The sequence below is a fragment of the Botrytis deweyae genome, assembly GCF_014898535.1.
Source record: "Botrytis deweyae strain B1 chromosome Unknown BDEW_032, whole genome shotgun sequence".
NCBI classification, from domain to species: Eukaryota; Fungi; Ascomycota; class Leotiomycetes; order Helotiales; family Sclerotiniaceae; genus Botrytis; species Botrytis deweyae.
In genome coordinates this window covers 172186-196959 of record NW_024066239.1, presented here as the reverse complement: position 1 = coordinate 196959, position 24774 = coordinate 172186, and the positions used below count along the sequence as shown (strand labels likewise).

Sequence of the window (24774 nt, the reverse complement as noted above, 5' to 3'; positions counted from 1 at the left end):
GAAAACAAATCAATACTGCCCAACCTCAACAAAAAGACAAGATCACGAGATTGCATGCTCATTTAACTTGTTGATATTCACTCAAAGATGGCGCAGTCTTGAAAATTTGAACCTCGCTAAGATCACGCACATTTTAAATTTTTCCTATTTAAGTGTTCCTTCTTGCCGGTACGGTTCAGTTCTCTCCATCTTTCTTACAATCACAAACTTTGCAAATTTTGAAGCTTTTTGTATCTATATTTCTTCCATTTATAATTTCTTCCATTCAAGTCGCTGGTTGAAATGTCTTCCACATTTCAAAGACAAGTAAGTCAACCTTCCAATTTCCATTCGCCATTTCTAAATCATTCAACGCTCTTTGGACCACAGCTGACATGTATATTTACAGGATTCGCATTATGATGATCGAATTGATCCTGATATACTACCGGTAAGATTCTATCCTCACACACTGTCTCGATCCTTCCCGTCTGCCGGCCTATCTCAGTCACACATGGTTTCAAGTGAGGTGGAATCACAGTCACCAATCGAATTCGCAGCAATACACCGAGGACATAAGCAATATTTCTATAGGTTCCTCGGAACCTTAAACCTGCGTACACGGTGCCAGGGGAAGCTTCTCCTTGGCGGATTGTGTGTTTTCAGCTATCATGTTGTGTGTGCAAAAGTCTATCCTGGTGTGGAGACCAGATCTGTAATGGGTCGAGGTGGTGGCTGATTTCCTGGTCTGTGTGGCTTTCGGGTCGCCGGGGATGGAGGTACCATTGGGGATTCACGACTTCCCGTCGCACTGTCGCATGGCGAGCGCCAGATTAATTTCCGGGAAGACTTTGCGAGATGCTGGGCGGGGAATTTTTCGATTCAGTGTGAGATCTTACTCAGCATAGCTCCTTTGCTGACTTGAGGTTCAGGAACAATGGATGGGTAGAAAAGAGCTTCGCAAGTGGAGATCGGGCACACATGAGAGCCAGTCACTCAGTCATGGAAAGAAACTGTAAGTCGTCATCTTTGTCTCCTATTCGCTGCGTGGCAATATCTCTGACTTTACAACTACAGAGATGCAACTGAGCAAATCAGAGTCATGCAGAAGCAGCATGACCTCAATATCAATGAAGTGGGGTTCAAGCATGAAATGCAAGATAGATCTCGTCGTCTTGATCTCTCAATTCAAGTCAAGGCTTTGAACCGTCAGCTGGAACACAGATTCAAGTTAGCTCTTCTCAGTGCACAAATGGTACGTTCATCTTCCGTGTGTGGTATGACAAGCATATGAAGACTAACACTTAAATTCATCCAGATTATCTTGACCTTTTCCTGTTTCGTGACTTTCTTCTACATAATGTCGCTTTGCAAATCAGACTACTACTATACGTCATTAGTCTTTATGTTGTTCATCTTTCTGGGCACAGGCAAGCTTTATCATGACGGGCGATTGTTACCAAGAATGCCTATGCCATTACAACGTACCGAGAGCCATGAAATAGTGGAATCTCAATAGTTTGTGCATGGCGCGAGTCTTGAATCTACAAGTTTATCTATCTTTACACCTTTGTGAGAACATTTTGTGATTAGCTTTCTGTCATGTGAGAACTTCCTCAACAATCGAATGGTGAAACTTCTATCAATCTTCAATGAATTTACACCATGCCCAATATTATAAAATAAAACATCAAGGAACAAATCCTTGACTCATCAATCTCAATCCAAGACACCATTCACTTTGAGACATCTCCGTCATAATGCGCATCAAATCCAGCACAGCATTTATTCAGACAGTCATCCAGAAGAAAGAATCAGTCATTAGATTATATCAGTAGAGACTAAATACAAATTGCGCGCGATGATGTATCAGCAATATCTAATCTACCGATCAAAACCACCTGTTTGACCCCAAAAAGCATCGAATAACAAAAGAACATCCAACTCAAAATAGCCCCCGCCCAAACCGGAGGTGCTGCTGTGCGATTTCCGCTGCGCTTTCAGTAGCACTGCGAATAATTACACTCCAAAATACAGCCAGGTTTCCAGAGAAAATGAAAAAAGATATGAAAACTTGATATGAAAAAGCAGGATTGGCTTATCTTATTAGCTTTTTTCGTCCCTTCCGCACGGAGGGTCCCACCCCCGATGAGCCATAGTCAGAAGGAAAATGAGCAGTACCTGTGTGGCGACCCTTAAACCACTTCCCATTTTTCCCACAGTCTGAAGCCAAAAATTCGTCTCTCCAACGATAAGATTTATATTTATGATGCTCGCACCAGCGGTTTTTAGGAAGAGGCTTTCGGTGTCGACATTGTCCATTAGGAAAAAAGTCCTCTCCTTTGCTTGCACGTTCCATCTCTACCTCGCAATACGAGAAGTCCCAAGTTGATAATTGATCACGATGTGATTCACATGCCCCAAAAGAGGCATCCTTACTTATCCGCGTCTTACATGTCGGCAGAAGACACTCCATGTCAGAATCCGCTGGCATCTTTTCTGTCGCACGACTGTTGTCTTCAACGACGACCTGTGGGCTTTTAACAGTTGCGTGATAGCGAAGGCTTTCGGAATAGCCTTGTGATGGCTGTTGGGGCGGCATAAATGCGAATTCATCAGAGCTGTAAGATTTCGATCTTTCTCTCGGCTCTTGTTTTCTCCGAGGCTTATATGTTCTTGCCCGTCTAGACGATGAAGTAGCTATATCTCTTCCTGGCCTACCCGAAGGAGGAAATGATCTCTGCATTGAAGTCGGAATAACAGCCGGAAATTGCTGCATGGAATCCGTGCCCTTGTTGCCTCCGTGATTCAAAGCGTATCGTTGATTTGTATTTAGGGAATACTTTTGACTGCCAGATTCTTGAGAGCGTCCTGTATCACTCGGATGGTGAGGAGCCTCACGACTTCTTAATTCGGAAGCTGGATAGTGCTGTGGCTGACTAGTCGTTCCAGAATACAATTGAGCTGCAGGAACGTTGTACTCAGCTGGCGGTGGTGGGTACGGAATGCCCAAGGTCTGCGCTGGATAATATAGATGTTGAGCAGGTGGTCTCAATAACTCGCGGATTGAGGGTAGATGGTCGTTATTTGTCGGACGTGATGATGGAGCAATTCTATCAGACAAGTTCAAAGGAGGGAGATTCATGGTATTCCTATCTGGGCCATGGTTGTATGTTCCTAAGAAAATGTCAGAGCTATTTATTTTTGCGTTGGAGCCAAGCTCGATTCAACACCTGGGAGATTTTGTATTGACCTTGGATGTCACCACTTCTAAAGTTAGACTCGCGAGACTGATGTCCGCCATAATTCTTCTGTAGAGGTCGACCATATTTATCGAGTTGGCCATTACGGCCACTGCTTCCGAGATGATAATGGCCTAAAGACATTATCAGTGGGTTGATATCTATGATGTTGAGATTAAATGCTGGAATTTCTTAGGATTGATGGATGGATTATTTGAAAAGGTAAGTGTAGCAGGAAGCAAGAACAGGAAACCCTTGGGAAATCAAGAGGGGTATATGTCAAAATTGTGCGAGTCACTCGTTCTAACGGAGTGAGTGTTTCCAATTGCCAAAGTTCGTGAATGACTGTCCAAATCATACATGTAGGCTTACCATTGTCGCATTATGAGTGTTAAAGTGTGGATGGAGCCAAAGGAGAAGACATTACTTGAAATATTCATGACTAGTTATAGCAGAAATTTCCCATGGATGCAAAAAATGAGAGGAATGATTCAATGGCTCAAATCATGACTCCTAACAATGAACACCACTTGGTCAATATTAGTATTGGAAGACAAATGACTGACGGAATGTGAGACAACTACTGGAGTAAATCGCCAAATTTTGAGAGTCCTTCGAGAAAGGAATCCAGACCATTATCGATGTTCTTTGGCAGCTCAAGAAATGGTTACTAACTCAGATCCGGGGTCAAATTATCATGATTTTGCATTTCTCTCCTCTCCCTGACTTCTCCTACCTCTTAGAACAACCAACTTCAAAGCCTTCAAAATCTTGTTATTCTACTGAAGATCATGATTATGGAACTCGGAATGGCTTTTGACTTTACTTAAATCTATGGCTTGTGATGCTTCACTGTAGGTTATGGGTATGCAACGTTGAGAATGGTGTGATGTTTCACTGAGAAAGTATGTATTCACTGTCCTAATAATGCAGAGTCATGTGTAATTGGTTATGTAATATTCATACCTCGCATACATCGTTTCTCAGTCACATCTCATTGCTTCGACTACTTTGAATTCCGAATTTAGTATCTTCTCAATACCTCGACAGCTCACGAACTCATTGAGGAGGCGCATATAAAAAGTCCAATGCTTTTATTAACTAGTCCCTACATTCAAAAATAGATCAAGGAAGCTGCCTTCCAAATATTAAGCCCTTCGTCAAGACTCCTGGGTGAGAAGGGGAAAGTCTGATCCCTCCATCGACACCACCAACCTCAACGACAATGAACAACCCGAACAAGAAACAAGCCTCCGAAACTTGGAGCCCATCAATTACAGAATTCATGATAAGCTCCATCATTAATCAGTTTTTCCGTCACTGCTTACATACATTCCCAAGAAAAAATACAACGAAATAAAGAGTTGAAGAAAAGTGTAATGAAATAGAGGGAAATTAATTTCATCCCAGTTTTGGAATCTCAATCCCCTCTCATGCTTTTGAATTCATCAGAGATTCATGTCGATTAGGAAAGTCGTCAATCTCATCGGCGCATCCAGGAACCACAAGTCCGATTTTCTGTCGCCATGAAAAATTCAATGTCGGCTGGTCGCTGGATTGTGTGGTGGATATGGCGACAAGTATACTAACCTTGAGTTCCTTGTATGTGATTGGATTTGCGGGAATGATGTTTTTTGGGAGTTTGAGTTTGAGGTGAATTTTGAGACGTTTGTTTTCTAGAACTTCTCTTGCTTCTATCCGTCTTTGTTCTGTGGTCCGATGGTCGAAGATATTTCTGAGGGCCGGGGTCTGTCTTCGAGGTTTCTTTCGTGTCACGGGGCATTTGCTGTTTATGGCTCGTTGGGGCTGCTTTTTTATCTGTTCCTGTAGGCTTCTTTGGTTTAGGTTTGTTGTCTAAGGATTGACTCAGCTCATCGACTGCAGCGACTACATGATGAAAACATCCGGCGCACATCGTGTGTAATAGAGGGATCGCTTGGCCACATTCAGCTCCGTCTCTCTTTTGCTCGCAGTGTTTGAGACCTGAGCTAGACATGTTGCTTTGATAAGAATGTTAGCATTGTTCGTTATAGTTGAGGTTCAAAATCTGTCATCCTACCTAGATCGATCGCAAGATGATATTTTAGTGTTTTTTTTGGAGGATCAAATGAAGGGAAAGAAACGGAAGGCAAGTGTTTTCTTTTGGATTGTGAGAAGCGTTGGTTATTGAGAAAACGTCTTTGAGAATTATCGTGTTGAGATTCTGGGAAGTTGAAGAAAGTAAGAGGACCACGTACTACTTGAGCATTGATATGGTGTCAAGCCTTGTGCGAATGACTGTGTATATTCAAGCGATGAGCGCTGAACTGAATCTGACTCGGGACAAAAGTCTAACAGTATCATGACTTTTCAAATCCAGTGTTTCTTATTTAGTCACGAAAGCCATGGAATCGGCAAAATCGATCAATACTTCGCATTTGTCATTATGAAGGAAATGCCTGGAAAAGATTCATTCACGTCCTCAGTTGTACTGAATCCATACTCTCAGGATTCACACTGGTTTTAGTGTACTGTGTCATTAACGACTGTCAGTGCATCTCAGTGACTCCAAGATACTCATTTGATTTTTCATTCACACATATCTGCCATGATAGAAGTCATCGTGAGCAGATCGATCGTTCTCATGTGAAAGTCTACTCAAAATTACAAACCAACATTACAGTACACATGCAAAGAGCATAAACTTGGACTGATAAAATTTCATTTTCTAAGTTCCAACGCGAATAAAACAAACAGCTCCTGTATTCCATGAAGACATCACCATCTACTTCCAACAATAGATGGAGAGTGATATTCTCTTCCTTTGATTCATAACCCGAATTTGCGGACTCCCCGAGAACCTTCGTAAATATCCCGCTTCATTAGTGACACTCGAGACCACCCCTCCTTCAAATTGAAGTGGAGCAGTCATACCTCGAGGCATCATTGTTCTTTTAATGAAGTCTCACCAATGGTTTTCATTGCAGAATACTTCTGTCACATTTAACTCCGCACAGGGAAATGGTATCTTCACATTCATGTTCATGAGATTATTTATGGATAGCATGACTTGATTTTGATTGAAAATCGATTTTCCTCATTCATATCTACATTACTCTTATGATTCCTAATTGTACGAGAATTTCTGAATTTTTGGTAACGAAGATTGACTGATCACTCAGTGGATCATCATCATGCGACTTGGATATGCAAATCACATGAATGATTGAATTCAAGATTTGGGGTATGAATATGTTATTTCAGTCATTGAACATCTCTTTAGTTCCGTTCGGCCAACATTTTGGGGGGTTTGGAGTCATAATCATTAACCTTCTTAAAGTCATACCATTGAAGCGGTTTATGAGTGTTCAAATTCCCAAGATATTCATTCATCCATCATATTCATACTTAATCACACCTGCACTGACGCACTTCTTTCTAGAAATGACTAAAAATCGCCATTTTCATTGCAAATGATTCATAAATTAATCACGATTGACACATTTATCACACTCATACTACTCGATTTCCAACTCCTAAATGTGCTTAAATAGTTCCAGTTCCCCCCTCTGCATCGCTTTTCTTTTTTCTTCACACCACCATTTCAAAGGAGCAACACTTTGCACAATTTACGAGCACCTTACAGAATAATCAAACTTACCAAGAAGAGCTCTTCACTCTGCATTCTTGCCTCGCTACTGCGTCGTGGCACAGGTACTTCTACAAACTCAATAAAGACTACCTCGGAATTGCTGCGGACCTTTCGATAAGATCATCACTTGGCTCTGCTGAACACTCTACGCTTCTTTTTCATACGACATTTGAGTCCTACTCACGATAATATCCTACAATCAGCAATCCCGTCGTTTCCGCATCGTAAGTTACGTGAAGACGTGTATCTTCCATAAACTATTGTGGCCTACTCACTCTCTATTTCAAATCACTCGAGTATCTATTTTGTCAGTGGTGCCAACAGATTCGTCCTTCTGACATGTCTTCTCACAAAGGAAAAGAGAGCACTAATACACGTAAGAGATGTTCTGCAAAACGTCTTGATGGTAAACAGTGTCCGGGAGATGGACAATATGATGGTTCAACGGGCAAGATTTGCGGTGCTTGTTACAATAAAATTCGGGGCCGGACAACAGTTGGCAATATAGCGTCTTCTTTCAAAGCACAGGAGTATTCATCAAATAGATCATCACCAAGTATCAGGCCACAACCTTTTACAGATCAAAAGCGTGCAGATCGGAGAACCAAAACCGAAACTCAATCATACAATGATGGAGCATCGAGAAATAAGGGAAAAAGGCGTGCCTCGAAAACTCCTTCAAGCGGACAACGGACACCTGAGTATGTCCCAGTTTCACCAGGTACAACAGCAATTGGCACATCTGAAGGCCTAGATTGGTCTCCGAGTCTTCAAACTCCAGCTTATGGACAAAGAAGTTATCCTGTAGAGTATGAGTCATATAAACCTCCACAACCTCAACATCATACAGTTTCACCCGATTTAACTGGAACTCGCTCACCTGGATTTCAAACTTCAAGATACGGGCAACAAGGAGACCCGGTAGAATTTGAATCATATCAAACTTCATATCATCCACGATCACCCGATGTCAGAGGTTTCGCAATACCAGAGACCGAAATCGCTCCTCGTGCCTATGCGACACAAGTGGTTGAACAACCATTCACGCAATCTGTTGATGGGCAGCACACTCAGTATGCAAACAGAAATTGTGATGAAGGGGATCTTTATAGTGCTAATACGCCTCCGAATGAAATTTGGCAATCATCATCTCTGACGAGTGCATATCCACGACGAACTCCTGTAGGAAATTCCCAAGATCCCGGGCATCCGCGAAGGATTAGACAATGGGAAAGCGGATATTCAAGGGAGAGAGATGGTGGCAGCATATCACATCATAGCACTACTCCCGCTGGTGGTGAAAGCTCATTAGTATTTAACCCAATGCCAACCGTATCTAACATCCAGTCACAGATGTGTTCGACAAGCATCGAGGGTCAGAATATAGTTACAACCTCCGATATTAGAGGAAGTTATCATCAAATGCCATCTAAAAGCAACGCTCCTTTGGATCCTGGTGCAGGGCCGAGTTTTCCTCCTTTACCGGAAGTAGCACAGGGGGTAATAAAAGATAAACGATGGGAAATTGAAAGTCGACAATGGGAACTGAACAAGATTCAAATGCAAAGACTATATCTGGATCAATATCCCGCAAGCGATTCTGTGTCTGAGGGACCTGAAGAGTTTCGTGCCCATCTTCTATTTGCCATGTCGCTTGGAGAGGGTCTGAGGTGCAATACTCGAGACAGTAATCGACATCGCTGTGAAAACAGTACTGTGCCAGGTAAAAGGTATTTTTACTGTGATATAAAAAACCACAACGACCAAAACAATCCCAAATGGTATAGAGGCATGCTCAGAAAGACTCCCAAGAGAGGAGAATGTTTCCAAGTCATGGAGAGTTCTAATGGAGTAAAATGTCCTACAAGGCGCCAATGTGGCTGCAAAACTAAGGAAACTTATTGTGGTCTAGAATATCATTGCGAAAAGTACTTGAATGTACCTCAACCAAGATAAAGCAGCAAGAGATGAAGAAAATATGGCTACGCTGGTTGATAGGTCTGCCCAAATACTGCATTCTCAAAAAAAGCGACATTTTTGTTTACTTCCAGGATTAAACGCCAAGACAACAACACTGGATCAAAGTTCCGAATCACTATTATTCCAGAGCTGTGTTTATGAATTCCCATCACGTCAACTGTATTCTTTGGGGTCAGTACTTGGTAGCAGACTTTACTTGGTCCTTTCTTTCTTTTTTCTTTCTTTTTTCTTTCTTTTTTCTTTCTTTTTTCTTTCTTTTTTCTTTCTTTTTTCTTTCTTTTTTTTCTAGCTGCAATTATGGGTGGATTTAATATGATGGAGAGATACCAGATTCTCCGGGCATTTTCATTATTTCCTTACAAATATTTCCTTCCATTTTCATATCCAAATAATTCCCACTATCACTTCCCCTTCACACACTCTTTTTTCTACATTTTCCTTACAACCCAATCTTGTTTTACTGTTATCTCATTGGCTGGATACATATTTTTGAATTGAGGGCCATCCTTTAGATTGCTTTCCAAGAGTTACTCGTAACTCTTGTGATTGAATCTTCAAGGAACATATTTAGTTTGCCTCGAGTTTTAAAAAAGAATTAACATTAATTCAAATTTGTCTGTTTATTATGTGACTTAATGATTGTATGTTTTCTGGCTCGAAGTATCTTGTCTTCTAGTTTACTTAGGTAGTCTAAAGTATCACCCCATCCATCCATCCATCCATCCATCATGCCGTCCATTCATCTCATCCTCCAAAACTTCACACACACCCCACGATCTTCAAACTTCCCTCCTAAACCCATCCATCAATCTCTTTCCTCGCGCATTTCTCCATACATAACCCCCTCCCTCCCTGTCTCCCCCTCGCTTATTCAGGGGTCCACCAGCCAAGCCCCCGAATCTCTGTGCGTGCATACAATCACGTGATTTAACACTACTCTCTTTTCCCTCTTTCCTCTTCTCCATCCACCCATCCCTCATTTTCCAACCCTTCGCTCTCAAATCTATTGCGTGTATAATACACACAGAGCCTGAAACTCGGCAGTGGAGCTGTGCGGAAACTTCCTCGGGGGCAAGAGGTCGCATTCCGCATGTCTCCTTTTCCCTTTTGCTAGCACCACTTCAATTGTGTGACTCTTGATGATTCGAGTATATGATTAAATTTTGAATCAAGAAAAATGACTCTTTAACAAATAACCAGCTTACTCACTTAATCCCAAATCATCCCACCTAATTTTCCCTCAATCAAACTACCAAGCCAACCAAACGACCCAATCACCCAATCACCGAATAATCCTAAGCACACTCAAACTCCCTTCCCTACTACCTAAGGTACTCATAGTAATCCATCCCAATATACCATCTCAGAAAAAATCCCCCCCAGCCCGCGCAACCCTCAAACCAGCGGACAACCCCCACCATCAGTCTTCGCGCCCCCGCAGCACGAGCCAAAAGAGAATAAATCCAGCGACGAGGCCAAAGCCACGGCAAGTCGTGGGCCAATAAGCGTACATGATAGATAGACAACATACATACATACGTTTGCCAAAGACTCAATCAGTCCGCGGTCTTAGGTGAGAATAAAAGGAAACAGAAGAGGTATGCACCACTGCCATTTCTTCGCTGATACGGGCGTCTCCCTGAGGTCCATTACTATCCAAGTGCCGATACTTACTACTACTACCACTACAGTACTGCTCTCCACACAGCTCACGGCTGAAGGAAGGGGGACACGGCACACTGAGACGGCAAGCGCGAGACGGTAACGGTATACGGAGTGAAGCGTGATAGTGCAAGCTCGAGAATCGACAGCGCAGACCGCAAGCGGAGACGGGAGAGGGGAAGCGGGTGGGGGGAAGCGGGTGGGGAAGCGGGAGGGGTGAAGCGGAGGGTGAAGCGGGATGGGGGAAGCGGAGGGGGAAGCTTTAGTGGTGAAGCGGATGGGGAAGCGGAGGGTGTAAGCGTGTATGGTTTAAGTCTTATGGGGGAAGCGTGAGGGGGAATCTTAGGGTGCAAGCGTAGTGGTTAACTTTATGTTTTAAAGCTTATTTTTTAAGTCTTATTTTTCAATCTTATTTTCAATCTTTGGTATTTTAATCGGGTATGAGGGCAATCGTTAAATGTTAATCTCTATAATCGATATACTTATATCTCACTCTTCATTCTTTATAATTCAATCTTTATAGTTTAACCTTCAATCTTTACACTTCAATTTTTATACTTCATTATTACATCTAATTATTAAACCTTTAATTTTACCTTTTCATCTTTCTCCTTTACCCTTTACATTTCAATCTTCAACCTTTACTTTTTATATCTTATACTTCAATCTTTCCACCTTATACCTCATACCTCAACCTTTACACTCCATCACATACAATCCATCCACTTACAATCTACTTCTCACATCTCACATCTCACATCACAATCCACCACTTACACCTCTCCCTTTAACCTGTGATTTAACCCTTTACCCTTCACCCTTCACCTTTTCTCCTTTAACTCTAACTTTATACTCTCCACTCTCTACTTTCCACTATATTTACCAACATAACTATCTCCCTCTGCCTCTCCCTCAACCACCCCTCCTACCTACACCCCTCCTACCTACACCCCTTCATCCACCCACCACATCTCTACCTTCCCATCTTGCTCCCCCTCAACCACCCCTCCTCAACCACCCCTCCTTAACCCCCCTCCCCCCTTTTATCTATCATTCTAAACAACCCCCCCCACCCCCTGACCCACAAAAAATAAAATAATAGATCAAAATTCCTATATACCTTACACTCACACTCACACTCACACTCACACTCATACTCACACTCACAACCCAAATATAAATCTTTAAATCTTCAAATCTTCAAATCTTCAAATCTTCAAATCTTCAAATCTTCAAATCTTCAAATCTTCAAATCTTCAAATCTTCAAATCTTCAAATCTTCAATTCTCCAATCCAAGTCTCCAATTCTCCAATCCAAGCAAATAAAATCCCCTATTTCCCGCAATACAAACTCACACATATCAATCACACCACACTTAAACCTCACGCAAATCAAAACATATTACATTACCTCATATCACATTACCTCATATCACAATACCTCATATCACATCACCTCATATCACATTACCTCATATCAAACAACGACAGAAATCACAGCAAAGCACAGCACACGACACTACATCACCAACCCCCCAAAAGAATAAATTTCATAATCATATTCACATTGTTAATCTCTACAATCTCTACTCCGATCTCCAATCCATATCCTCAACATCACCACTCCTTTCCCCTAAACCTCATCTCATCTCAATCCAATCAGTCCTCAACCCCAATTCCAATTACAAAACTCTGTAGCTGATCAATACAAAGAAACTATTCATTTCAATCCCTCATATCTCAACACCAAACGCCCTAGCAATGCAAGGATGGAATCGCGCGCAATGCCTTGCGTCTTTGGACTATGTACGATTTTGAGTAAACGAAGGAAGTCAACTAGACCTCTAAATCCAAACCAAACCAACGCCACCCAACCCCGATGCACTGTCAAGAGGAAAATCGCACCATCACATTAACCTTAACATAATTCATGGAATCCTCATTCTCTCATCTCCAACCACCCTTCCCCATAACACTCATGACACTTTCCCTTCCTCTCGACTCCTTGTTCATACTACCACCACCAGCTCCATTAACAGCATTAACTCTTAAACTTCCACTACCCTCACGACCATGCCCATGACCTCCAGACACCGATCTGCCCGAATCCGTTGCTCGTCTGCTATGGCCATGTTTAATTACCGGTGCCGTTCTCGGACTCAATACACTGCTCAATGCATCCCCCTTGTCACTCTTCACCATCCGTCTCGCATGACTCGCCGTAAACATTTGATTTTCGCTATTCGGGCTTGTTGCAAGCTGAGCCGCTGTCGGGCTTCTTGCTCTTCTGATTCTTTGATTACCCTCGGAATTCGTATGATTATGTCCCGATCTGGAAAGACTACCATGTCTCTTAAGCGCCATACCAATCTTAACGCCATCCAATTTTCCCACTTTATAATTCTCCGTCTCGTCGCCTGAATGATTTCCAGCCGTCTCGGCAGCTTCATCTACATCGCGAAGGGGGGATCGATTTGGACTAAAACCGTTCTTGAGGATTCTCAACGGAGAATGTTCTGTATCCGAAGACGTTGGGGAGAGATTTGTAATTGTTGGAGGAGGCGGCGAAGCCGAGTGGGGCTTTTTGGACAGGAATCCTGCTTGGAATCGATTGTTCTTGGGCTTAATATCAAGGGAAGTTAGTGGAGCCGTGGGAACAGGTGATGAGCCCAGGGGGTCCGTGGAAGCCTCGCCTAGGTATGATGGTAAGGGTGGTAGGGTAATAGTCTCTTCGACCAACGATACATCCGGAGTGGATTCAAACTTCTGGGGTGTTTTCTCGAACTCGGCCAAGGCTCCGGAATCGTCATCGTCTCGCCATCTGACACTTCGCTTGGAGGTCTTCTTCGGTGTGAAAGAAAGTCCTTTCTTACCTACTACTATCTTACGACGCCTCGGTGAGGATTTCATCGGAGATGGAATTTGTGGTGCCACTGTTAGAGAGGGCATTTTAATTGGTGATTGAGCTTCTCCATCAAAAGAGAGATTGATCTGCTTGTTGCGTTTCGGTGTACCTCGTTTGGTGGGTGCGAATTTTTCCGTAATCTTCATAGACCCATCTGGCTTTACTATTGAAGCAGCTGCTGTAGAACATGTTTCTAAAAGTTTTGAGATGGTCTTCTTGCCATGTTGCACAGCATCCTCTTCAGTCATACCAATAACGTCATTAAGCGAAGACATGATCTCGAATTGGGCAGAGAGCAGCACTTGCATAACACCCGCATCGACACCCTTTTCTTGCTCCAAGATATATTGGAATGAATCTCGTGCAGCATTAGCCTTCAAGAGTTCTGTTTCTCTAGTTAAGCAAGCGATATCGTTGCCATCCTCACGTCCATCAATCTCAACAAGTTGACGAACGCTGTTTTGTAAAGCAGAATCGATGGCCCGTTCCCAGTTTAATTTGTGTATTCGTTGATGATAATGTTGACGGCTGTTTTCCAATTCGAGAAGAATACCTTGAGCTGTCTTGCGCATAGATGCCAAATTAGGAGGCATTTCTTCATCATCCCGAGAATCACAAACGTTGTCGAATGATGCAATCCAGGACGATAGTACACTGATGCGACGTTCGATTTGTCGAAGTTTCTTCATCTGGTTGACCTTCTCTTGTCGATCGTTTACTGAGTTTTCAAAGGCGGCACGAATACGCGCTACACCTTCACGTGTGATGGCATCTCTCTTTTCTGCTTGCTTCCTGAATTTTACAAATGCAATGGCTTCAGCATCTTTCTGCTGAGCCTTCAACTCATTGATCATAGCCATCTGCTCATCAATCTTGACCAAGAAATCCTTGACATGACGATTGACATTGAAAACGTTTCTGGTGACCTTGGTTTGAATATTCTTGGCTCGGTTGGCGTATCTCAAGGTATTTTGGGTTTCGTCGAAATGCGCACTGGAAGGGCTGACGCATACAATCATGACAGTCTTGCAATTTCCACCGAGAGAAAACTTTAACAATCTCGTCAATTTCGAATTTCGATATGGGACGTGATTCTTCTTTCGGGGATCGCAAAGAGCATTGATACAGCTGCCAAGGGCGAGAAGGGATTTGTTGATATTTGCACCTTCGATCAATCTTTCACCTCGATTCTTTGTCGCACTCGCACGTTCGCTACCTGCTAAATCGATAATACTCAAAGTCGCCATTGTATGTGGTTCGTTTACTGATGCGTTTCGATCCTTTTGGGCGACATTAATTTGTAGGACTGCATGAGATCTAGAGGATGTTGCATTGGCCGCTGTTGGAGAGATGGTTCGATATTCGTTTCCTTTGACAATCATATCCATAACCTCCTGAACGTCTTGGGGTTTGTGACTCGATAACCCCGCGACTGATACCGCTTGATTGGCATCCTCTCTCAACATCAAACCCCCTTTACTACCCCCTGGAACCAAGAGATCGCGGATTGTCTCGTTGTAAATTTCCAGATAGGATAATGTGATTTCTGTTTGTTTTTCTTCCGCTCTCTCGCTGATTTTCTCGAAAAGCTCCTGCATAGTTAAGAAAATAATACCAGGTTGCTGGGCGGTTCCTGTGATCGTGTGAGTTTTACCACAACCAGTGGCACCATATGCGAAGACTGTAGCATTATAACCATCAAGTACATTGTCTAAAAGACCTCTTGTCGTCGATTCGTAAACATCTCCTTGTGTTGTATTATCATCGAAAACCCGGTCGAATGCGAATGTTTGATCTTTAACTCGTTTGCCCATGTTTGATACTACTTTCGATTGAAATCGAGTTATAGGGGCATCTTGTGGAGGATCGAATACACTGCCAATGTTAGACCTTTAGGGTGCTATTTCTTTCGCAATACGTACAGGCATCTATCGTCAATGACCTTTATGACAGGATGGATTCCTCTTCCACCAAGCTTTGGAGTAGGAGCTCCTGCCAATGAGCCCTCTCCCAGAAACGATATGCCATCATCGGTTTTTGTACTATGATATGTAAGTAGTCGATCAAGATATAGTGCTATGGGCTTCCAGAAGTTGGGTATGTAGATACGAACATTTGCGCGGCTTCTTGAATAGTGAAAGGTCGGACACGAACTGACAAGTGTTAGCAAAAGGTCCCCCATATGATTACCATAATATGCATACCAGTGACAGAGATTGAAGACGCGCCTGACGACATCTTATCGGTGTCAATCGTGTTCCTCTTAGATGTATTGTTCTCCAGCTGAAATCAATGTAAACAGACCGCCAAAGTGAATTCAATTATACAAGATCGACTTGGATGTTAAGTAGGTAAGAATTAAAGAGTGCAATAAATGCGAAAGAAGAATCACAATACAGCTGTGTCTGATTAGGCTTGACTGTTAAAAACAAATACCAGGAAGGAAAGTCGTAAAGTGGTCGTATTTGTCGAATTTGATAATGTCCATCTACCCATGATATGTCCATCCATATGTGTTTGGGTTTGTTCGTGAAACTTTCATTTCTCGGGAAAACATGGTTGGCCCGTCAACTCCAGCTATACAAATGACCCACCTTCCGCATGAATTCTTAGCGCGACCCTTGAAAGACTAATCCTGTTCCCCCCTACCGCTCTTAACGCAGCCGTTCATGCAAGGCTATCCTTTATTCATATATTTGTTTTCAATCTTATTTCACTTTATTCAATCATGTGTAAGGTGGGAGATGTTAGGATCTACTCGAATACCTAGGTATCCTGGTACGCCTCAACGCCCAAGCGGTTCATTCGCAAAGGAATTAGACTAAAATGAAACAAAACTACCGAGTGTGGAATCACCTGCCTCAAGCGTTCTTGGATATAGGGGCTCAAGGAAATGTCTCCGTCTGATGAATGAACCATCACAAATCACAGATCACAAGATGTCACACCGTTGATTGCTTGAGATTCTTTATTATTCGCTGCTATATGGGCTTCCTCTCCAATCACCCCTCTGCACTCTTCCTTCGCCCCCTTTCGTCTACAGAATATAATACAGGAATCTCCTAGGCAAAAGCCAATCCAAGCAACCAAACCAATACTATACAATCCACCTACCTGATATGTAACCCCTTTCCACCGTCCGATAACTCCAAGTAAGCCAACCGGCCCGTCCATTGCACCATGCTTTTCTATCTTTCCCTATCCTTGATACGCCAGTTATCACCATCCACCATCATAATATGCACAGACATTATAGCCACAAATAGAAAATCTAAGAAGATCAACCCGTTGAACCATTCACACCAATATCAAAAAGATTAAGCGGCCAAGTGGGGGCACCAGCGATAGCTCCCGAAACTTGGCCACCCAAATGACCAGGCTCACCGACTCCTCCGCTTTGAACATCGCCCATCGATGTATTCAATTGTGTTGTGTCACCATTACTCATATCCCTTCCTCCTAATTGCATTAGAGCGCTTGCCGAGTAACATTCCTGTGGCTCAAGGTTACCTGTGACGGTAGATGCCCAATGTTGCCAGGCTTGTGTTGGCGCTGTGTTGACCTGAGTCGAATTTCTGTGCCATGTATTGGGGGCGACCTGAGTTGCCTGAGCAGCTAGCGCAGCAATTAATGGTGCTTCTACAGAATCACTAGTTGGGGCTGAATACCCTCCATAGCCTTGATTCTCGGGTTGCGCATATGTCAAATCAGAAGTATTAGAGGTCGATTCAAGATATGGTGAATATTGCGTTGCAGCTGGATATGGTGTTTGTTGATGAGACATTTGACCTTCGGTGGGTGAGTAGTTAGGTGCAGGCGCACTCCCCGTAGCAGAAGTTGGTTCATTATAATTATAGTTTTGAGCAGTCACCGAGTAACCATTAGTCCCATTGGTATTCGATGTTTGCTCCGAAGATCTAACTTCTTCCTGACCATTATTATTCGAAGTGTAGCTCTTGTCATTCTTAGCAGGTAGATTTCGACTTAGTAATCCGAGCGTCCCATCAGTGACAACTTGCACAGCTTTCTTGAGCCGTGTTCCGGAACCTAGCATCAATTAATAACTAGATTCAATTCAAATGATATATCACTTACCAAGAAGCGACCCTATGTCACCCATAATGTCCAACCAAATGTCCATCTCTTCCCTCAATGCAGCCAAATCAGCCGATGAAGTCCCTCCTCGTTTCTCCCATTGCGCAAAAAGTGTAGTAGTGAGTGCCATAACAAAAACCGAGGTATTGTACCAAGTCGTATCAAGACTCTTGTACTTCTGCAGTTGGCGAACAACTCCTAACATTTGCCGAGAAGACTCTACACAAATTCTCATACTCTCCGCATTGAAGTCTGGATCTGTGGTCATAGAAACTGATGGATGGCGAAGAAGAAGACGAAACTCTTGAGACCAAGATTGAGCATAAAGAGCAAATACTCGTCCTTCTTGTTCATTATGTCCCAACTCTCCATTCACAAGCTCTGGGGGTAAGTCATCTTTCCAAGCCCGAATCTTTGCTTCCAATCTGTTGACAGTCGCAATATAGGTACTCGGCTGACGAGATATCGAATAGATTGTTGAATAAAGCTCCAAATAACATGGTATAAGTTTGAAACCTTGGATTCCAATCTCATGGTTACATTTTATGGGATTAGGTGGATCTATGCCCTCGCCAGGAATGTAATCATCATCAATTTGTGATGGGCATTCAACGTCGTAATCTTCATTTCGAAGGGGCATTGGACGGCCAAGCTTGCCGCTCAGAGTAACATTGACAGCAAGGATGACCCAAAATGTTCGTCGGCGCATTTCGATATCGAGTTCACTAAGCGTGTTTGATTCAGGTGCCCATCTCTTCATAGATCGGTGAAGTCCAAGCTCAATCGCAAGAGTCATTGCCATTCTTGCAAGCACCCAACTGGCCCCGGGTTTAGGAAAGTTTCGAAGATGCAAGCAGATTAAAGCCAATGCTTGAACATCCTGTGCCGTGTGACTGCATGCCAATTGATAAAACATGCCAAGACAGTAATGGTAATGCGTATTTGATTGAGAATTCAAACTGGCCTGCTGTTCCGCATCTTCCCAATTTCTGGTCGCATACTGAAAGAACATAATGGCGAAGAGCATATGGACAATGACATTCTCAGCAGTGGTAGGGCGAAATGTAGGATCATCATACATGCGAGATAACTATATTGTTAGCCAAAGAAACTTATGTCTCGACTATAGTACACATACCAGTCTCATAAAAGTACCTCTATGGAGTAGAGGACAATAGGGGTTAATAACACGAAAATACCATTCCGCATAGATGATAGCCTCTGAACGTGCTGGCAATTCAACCTTTTCAATCCTGGGATTTACATTCCAAGCCGATTGAAGAAACGACTGGTATGATTTATTGTATAGTTGAGGATGGAAAATCGAAGGGTCTGGTTCGTCCATATCTGTTGAACGAAAGTCCGCAATATCAATCTCCATACCCAAAATCGACAAAGCCGTCCCTTTGATTGCGCTCAAGTGAGAACTTCCAGGCGATACTCCGAGATAATTATCACCCATACACCCAGCGCGATACGCAGGCAGTGCGCGAAACATATTAGTTTCTTGCTGCTGGCCATTGTTTGCCGTGGTTGATGTTGGTGATGTATATGCTGGACCGGTCGTACTCCATGTTGATTGCATGCCATTTGACGATTGACCATACCCATATTGTCCCGATGCTGAATCCTGATAACCATTCGCAGGTTTGATGTCCGCGCCACTTTGCATTAATCGATGCTCCAATTCCTGAATTCGAAGATGCAGATCTCGATTCTGTTGTTCAATTCCCTCGACATACCCCCGCGATGTCGCACGACCTGTGATTCTATCTGTCGTTTTACATTCGTTATGATTTTGAATACAAGGCGAACAGCCACCTGCCAATCCATCGCATCTTATCTTACGAACCTATAATTAATCAATCATCATCATTAGTCAATTGAGCCAATATCAAAAGCGCGCAACATCATCGTTCATCCCATCTTTCCACTGCCCACTACGGACTGACTAGCTAACTAACCTTACAACGGTCGCAAGCTTGACCCGTTCTCGTTGACGCCAACAACTTCTTCTTCACAGTATTTGAGAATTCCTCGGGATGTTGTTCCGATTTGATGTGCTTGGCCACCGGCGCATTGGAACCATTTGGTTCACCTGAAGCATTTCGTTTTGGAGGCATCGTCGCAATTAATGCGCCGGAAAACGCCGTATTATGTACTGAGGTGGAAGAAGCCGTTGGACACCCAATCCGTCGGTTCTGTCGGTTCTCAATTCTATTGCCCGCCGATGCTTTGGAACTATTGGATTCTCCTAATACTGATCCTTGGAATTGCCATGAAGAATTGGTATAAGGATTCAATAAATCAAATTGTCGATTGAGTCGCTCTTGGTGATTACTTGGAGTATGAGGCGAATTGAATTGCGACAATTGTACACCGAGTCCACCATGAAATATCATTGTGAACGGCGAAAGCCAATGGAATTGGATTGTGTTCTTTCTTCTGGGCGCTAGTACCGATTGAGATGGGATTGGATAGGGATTGGATAAGGTTTCGGCCTTGAAGTCCAGGCATCGATTTCTCCTTCATTCAAGTGATGAAAGAGTTCACCAGTTGATACAATTGAGCCTCCAGTGCCACTCATCAACCAAGGCTCAACATACGGGAGAGAGATGAAGAACAGCCCTCATACGACGATGACACGAGAAGATCAAATCCGTGTAGCCAGTATCATAAAGGTAAAGATAGATATGATGGCCATCTATCATGAAGGGGAACACATATGTCAAATATATTGATGAAAAATTGATAGTTGTTATAGATAGAACATCTAGATCCACTTTGTTCGAAGATATAATGCGTATGAATGCTAAGGTATTCTATTTCCAGAATAAAGAAAATGATGTATCAAGCTTTAGGATTAAGGGACAACAAAAGCTTCTACATACGTCGTCCTAAAACGATATACTAAAAGAGGAGGAGGAGGAGAAGCATATTATTCTCTCGAGAGATTAGAATCATAAGAATAACCTTGGAACAAAAGCTTCCTCATTTATCATTGATCGATCAATCTAAGATTGAACTCCTTTCTCCTTTTTTGTCCCTGAATTCTGGATGTTTCCGTAGTCTTATATCTCAAAAGGCCCCCCTTTTTTATCATTTTTGTATTCAAGCTAAACACACCTACCCATCGAATAACAGAAAATATTCCGAATTGCACAGGAACGCCTCACAGAATTCTATAGCTCATTCCCAATGCCGTGCTCGATTCTGATTCTAGACCGTATAGAAATGTTCAGGTAGAATGTTTAAACTCCTTGCATCACCTCAACCTTATTGTAAGAACCGGGGAAGATCAACTATGTCTTCCCCTCCCTGGCACTGATCGACAATACATGCTCAATCCCATATCTTGAATCTCGATATCAGAGTCTGGTGCTCTCTCTCCCCACCCCTCGGGGATGCAACACCACCAGCCACCCGTTACACGAATTCCCTTTCTATCCCTTTCCCCTCAACCAATACACATCTCCCGGGAAATACCCAGCCCCAAGCAATGACACTCCCCTCATTCCATAGGGCCAATTTGAAAAACATGGCTTACACGTGGCTTTTTCTTTGTCCCCGCATCCCCAAACATTGAAAAAGTACAACGACGAGAGTCTCAAGATATCAGCTCAGGAATGGCTTGGCACATTGGTCTCCTGTGATTGAGGTATCACAAAGGAAGATCTTGGCTGGTTCTGGAACCGTCATCTTTCCTAACAAATTTAGAAGAGAAAGACCTTAACTATCGGGATTCGAAAGGTCGCCGGGCATTCTGTATGGATGGGAAAAACCCATCTTTAGCGAGGAGCGCGAAAATAACCTTTGAGCCAAGAAACGCTTCGTTGATAGTCATCCAATTACAATGTATTTGCGGCAGTCGTCTATTTTCGTATTGAAAATGCTTCTCTCTTGAAAGTTAGAACAGAGAGCTAAAACAAAAATATCAACGATTTCCTTGGTTTCTCAAAAATGTTCTTCTGCTCATCGCGATGAATCGTAGATTTGGAAACTTAAGCTTGAGCCAAGCCAAATTTCTCAGTCGTAACAAAGCGAGCAATAAAAAGCCGTGTGGAAAATAAGACAATTGTGAAAATCATTGACATAATATTAAAGTTATTATATCTCTCTCGTACATCTGGTGATCTAGTAAAATGCCACCAGCTAGAACCATCACAACACCATTGCCTGTGTCAAATTCCAGAATGTGTCAATATCACGTGACTCATCACATTTCCCCAGTAACATCACGAAAACTCACCATCTCCATGCGCCTACGACCAAGATCAAATATCAGCCAACCAAACAACAAACCCCCAATCCCACTTCCTCCAGATCACAACAGAAACTCCTCCATATCCCACGCCTCAAACCCCAACCATGGCGCCCGCACTTCTCCAAACCATCCCCCTAGAACATCTCCCCGAATCGCACACCCTCCACATCGCCTTATACCGCAACATCACCAACGCCTCTTTCCTCCACCAACAACTTCTTACCGGAAATACAGATTTCGAATATGCCTTTATCGATGCGAGCGTTGTACGTTCTCTCCTTCTTTCCCTTCCTCTTTCCTCCCTCTCAAATTACTCATTACCCCTCCATTGCCCCACCATCAGATTGATTTTTGTAATATCACGTGACTAACTTCAAAATTTGGGGGTGGATAGGTACTTTCGAAATTACATATTTTAGCAGCAGCGTATAGAGCAATAAATGATGCATTAGAAGAAAGATTAAAAAGTCGAAATATTCATTCGGAGATTGTTTTCTCACTGAGTATGAATAATAATGTATGTTCGCTTCTGCTTTCCCCCTCCTATTTTGTATTCATCTTCTCTTTTATGCACACTCAATCGATACATGGTCACGTTTCAAGGTACAATGAATCATATGAAATGAGATTTATTGCGCACTTTAATCACTCCTATCGCTATCACATTCAGCAAAATTCCCAAACGATTAAACTAACACCCCCTTAAGATCGCAGAATCTTTCCGTCGCTTCGGTATAACCCCAACCACCACTTCTCTCCTCGTCGTCAAGGTAGCACCCGCATCCTCCGCATCTCAAATCTCGGAACATCTTTCGTCGGTAATTGAAGGCGAACCTGTTCCATTTGATGATGAGTCTTTAGCGAGTATGGTGGATATTGCGAGAGTGAAGAAACTTTATAAGTTGAATGTCACTGGCGGTGGCGGTGGTAAGAAAGGTGGTGCGAATGGTGTGAATGGGAAAGTCGAGAGCAAAGCGGATGAGAGGAAAGAATTAGAGGTCATGGTTCTGGGGGCGATGGCGCTGAGGGGTGCTACCAATTAGCGAAGTTGGTTAATTAATGAAATTGTGTTGTTATTGTAGTATGAAGAGTTGCGCATTCAGGATTCATTGAGCCACCAGTGTGTCTTCTTTATTTTTTGATTTAGATGATTTAACCGTAAAGTCGTGTGTGGAATATCGAGCATTGTCGCTACAAGTCCTGTGCCTTTGGCCACGCCTAGAGTTGCAACGGTCGGGATAGAAAGTGTTAACCCAAAAAAGAAAGAAAGAGAAACGGCTGTTTAGAAGTTGCAAACGAGAAATAAAACTTCGATGAATGAGGTGAATTGAATATTCCGGATGCATTTGGTGTAAGGATGGTTCCATTGTGTGGACGAAAGTCAAGGACTAGGAACACTTCGTGGTCGGACTACAATTTAGAGTATTGAAATCCTACCCATAGTCTTGCAGTCTTACCAGTCGGTCTCAGTTGTATCCCACTAGTAACAGATCAGCCTTGTTTTTGAATATGGGATTTACGCCTGTTAACACTCAAAACTTACAGGAATATCTTCCTCCTTCAATTCAATGTAAAGAAAGTTGTGAATATATTCCCCCACTCCAGCTACTGCAGAAGTATTCAACTTGAGGTTGTTCTTGGTGATATCGTTTAGGATATCCGAGAGGTGAAGAGATTTCTGCAGTCTCACGTGGTATCTTACAAGTGAGCCTTGGGAACCTAATACCGCAGCTTTCAGAAAGTCTCCAGCTTCTAGCGCGGATTTTTTCACAAGTACGTTCTGTATAATTCTCGCGAGGGTTGTTCCCACTCGGTTATGTAAGTTCTCGACCAGCCTTGCAAGTCTTTTATCCTCTATTGTTGTCTTGAATGGTAGCTGGTTGGGAGGCCAATACCCAGAAATCAGAACGAGACAGTCGTTGAAAAGTTCGCGATGTCTTAGTTTACATGACAATTCTAGCAACATCTCCCTATGATCTTTTATCCTGGCAAGAAACTCCGGGCTGCGGAAGAAAGCTGAGTAGAGAGAATTTGATACCACGGGTAGACAACGATAGAAATCGGCTGAGGTTGTAATCTCTTGCAGATGCTCTGTGCTTGTAATTTCGTAAGGCTTTTGGTACATGCTCATGATGATATTTTCAAAGGCCATAATATCCAGATCACCACAACTGGTTGCACCCCGTTGCTTCTGTAGCATGTGTCAGAATAGTGGATACAAATAACAATCACAGTTAATGTCTGAACTATGTATGGCACACTCTCGGAGTCATGTCGAAGATATTGCAATACGGCGATCCTCTTCGACATTACAAATTATAAATGGAAGACTGAAATGTGTTTGGAGACACAAATGATTTCAAGGATTCAATCCACTGGGGTGATTCCAGTAAGGTTAATCTCATGATTGCACATGCAAACAGGACTTTGTTCGAAACCCTTTCAACAATCTATCATCTTCACTACCATATGTCAAGCTGCCAGTAAATCAGACTGACCTTGAATTCTTGACCTTTTCTTTCAACAACGTACCAGCTACCATCTTCCTCAACCTTTGCAGTCCAATCATATTTCCACGCTGCGCTGGAAGGAGCCGGTTCCTTGTCAGGAGAGTCCATAAACTTCCGGAAGTAAGCGGAATATAGCTTCAGAATACTAGAGTGAACTCGCAATTCTTTGAGCTGAAAAATGGTGATCCGAGTGTCGGGCTTTTGTCCCGGTAAGGAAAATGTCACAACTTGGGGAGAAGGCATGCTTGGGTCTGACTAGATGTACGCTTTGAATAGTAGGTGATAGGTGATTCGAGACAGTTAAATAGACAGCATAGATTGTCGGCCAGAGCTGATGAGCTGATTTTGACGCGGTTGCGCGACGTTCCAGCTCCAAAAGATTCCCGCAAGCTTGGATGATGTATGGATATGGTATGAATGTTTGAGAACGACACCTTGAATATCTCACTTCACCAGCTAAAATGAAAAAATGAAGATATGAGGAAGATTCAAAGGTAAGAATGAAA

The 24774-nt window shown here is 42.9% G+C and overlaps 7 protein-coding genes across 7 annotated transcripts; 3 read left to right on the top strand and 4 right to left on the bottom strand.

The window, feature by feature from the left end:
* Nucleotides 1-282: 282 nt before the first annotated feature.
* Nucleotides 283-1498, top strand: EAE98_009961 (uncharacterized protein; the record flags this gene model as incomplete). The annotated part of the gene is made up of 5 exons (XM_038957582.1): nt 283-306; nt 389-430; nt 912-994; nt 1057-1234; nt 1298-1498. 5 exons carry the CDS (start codon nt 283-285, stop codon nt 1496-1498), a joined length of 528 nt encoding a protein of 175 aa, XP_038806045.1.
* Nucleotides 1499-2077: 579 nt separating this feature from the next.
* On the bottom strand, nt 2078-3365 carry EAE98_009960 (uncharacterized protein; the record flags this gene model as incomplete). The annotated part of the gene is made up of 2 exons (XM_038957581.1): nt 2078-3156; nt 3233-3365. The coding sequence occupies 2 exons, from the start codon at nt 3363-3365 to the stop codon at nt 2078-2080; spliced, it is 1212 nt and encodes a 403-aa protein (XP_038806044.1).
* Nucleotides 3366-7191: 3826 nt separating this feature from the next.
* Nucleotides 7192-8808, top strand: EAE98_009959 (uncharacterized protein; the record flags this gene model as incomplete). Its single annotated transcript, XM_038957580.1, has 1 exon — nt 7192-8808. One exon carries the CDS (start codon nt 7192-7194, stop codon nt 8806-8808), a length of 1617 nt encoding a protein of 538 aa, XP_038806043.1.
* A 3232-nt stretch (nt 8809-12040) lies between these two features.
* On the bottom strand, nt 12041-15875 carry EAE98_009958 (uncharacterized protein). The gene is made up of 4 exons (XM_038957579.1): nt 15604-15875; nt 15513-15552; nt 15322-15441; nt 12041-15274 (listed from the first exon to the last, which is right to left on the bottom strand). Exons 1-4 carry the CDS (start codon nt 15635-15637, stop codon nt 12442-12444), a joined length of 3027 nt encoding a protein of 1008 aa, XP_038806042.1. The 5' UTR covers nt 15638-15875; the 3' UTR covers nt 12041-12441.
* An 804-nt stretch (nt 15876-16679) lies between these two features.
* On the bottom strand, nt 16680-19896 carry EAE98_009957 (uncharacterized protein; the record flags this gene model as incomplete). The annotated part of the gene is made up of 4 exons (XM_038957578.1): nt 16680-17446; nt 17495-18584; nt 18633-19346; nt 19459-19896. The coding sequence occupies 4 exons, from the start codon at nt 19894-19896 to the stop codon at nt 16680-16682; spliced, it is 3009 nt and encodes a 1002-aa protein (XP_038806041.1).
* Nucleotides 19897-21693: 1797 nt separating this feature from the next.
* Nucleotides 21694-23061, top strand: EAE98_009956 (uncharacterized protein). The gene is made up of 3 exons (XM_038957577.1): nt 21694-22024; nt 22153-22275; nt 22466-23061. Exons 1-3 carry the CDS (start codon nt 21863-21865, stop codon nt 22799-22801), a joined length of 621 nt encoding a protein of 206 aa, XP_038806040.1. The 5' UTR covers nt 21694-21862; the 3' UTR covers nt 22802-23061.
* A 150-nt stretch (nt 23062-23211) lies between these two features.
* EAE98_009955 (uncharacterized protein) lies at nt 23212-24511 on the bottom strand (the record flags this gene model as incomplete). The annotated part of the gene is made up of 3 exons (XM_038957576.1): nt 23212-23238; nt 23302-23949; nt 24257-24511. 3 exons carry the CDS (start codon nt 24509-24511, stop codon nt 23212-23214), a joined length of 930 nt encoding a protein of 309 aa, XP_038806039.1.
* Nucleotides 24512-24774: the final 263 nt, after the last annotated feature.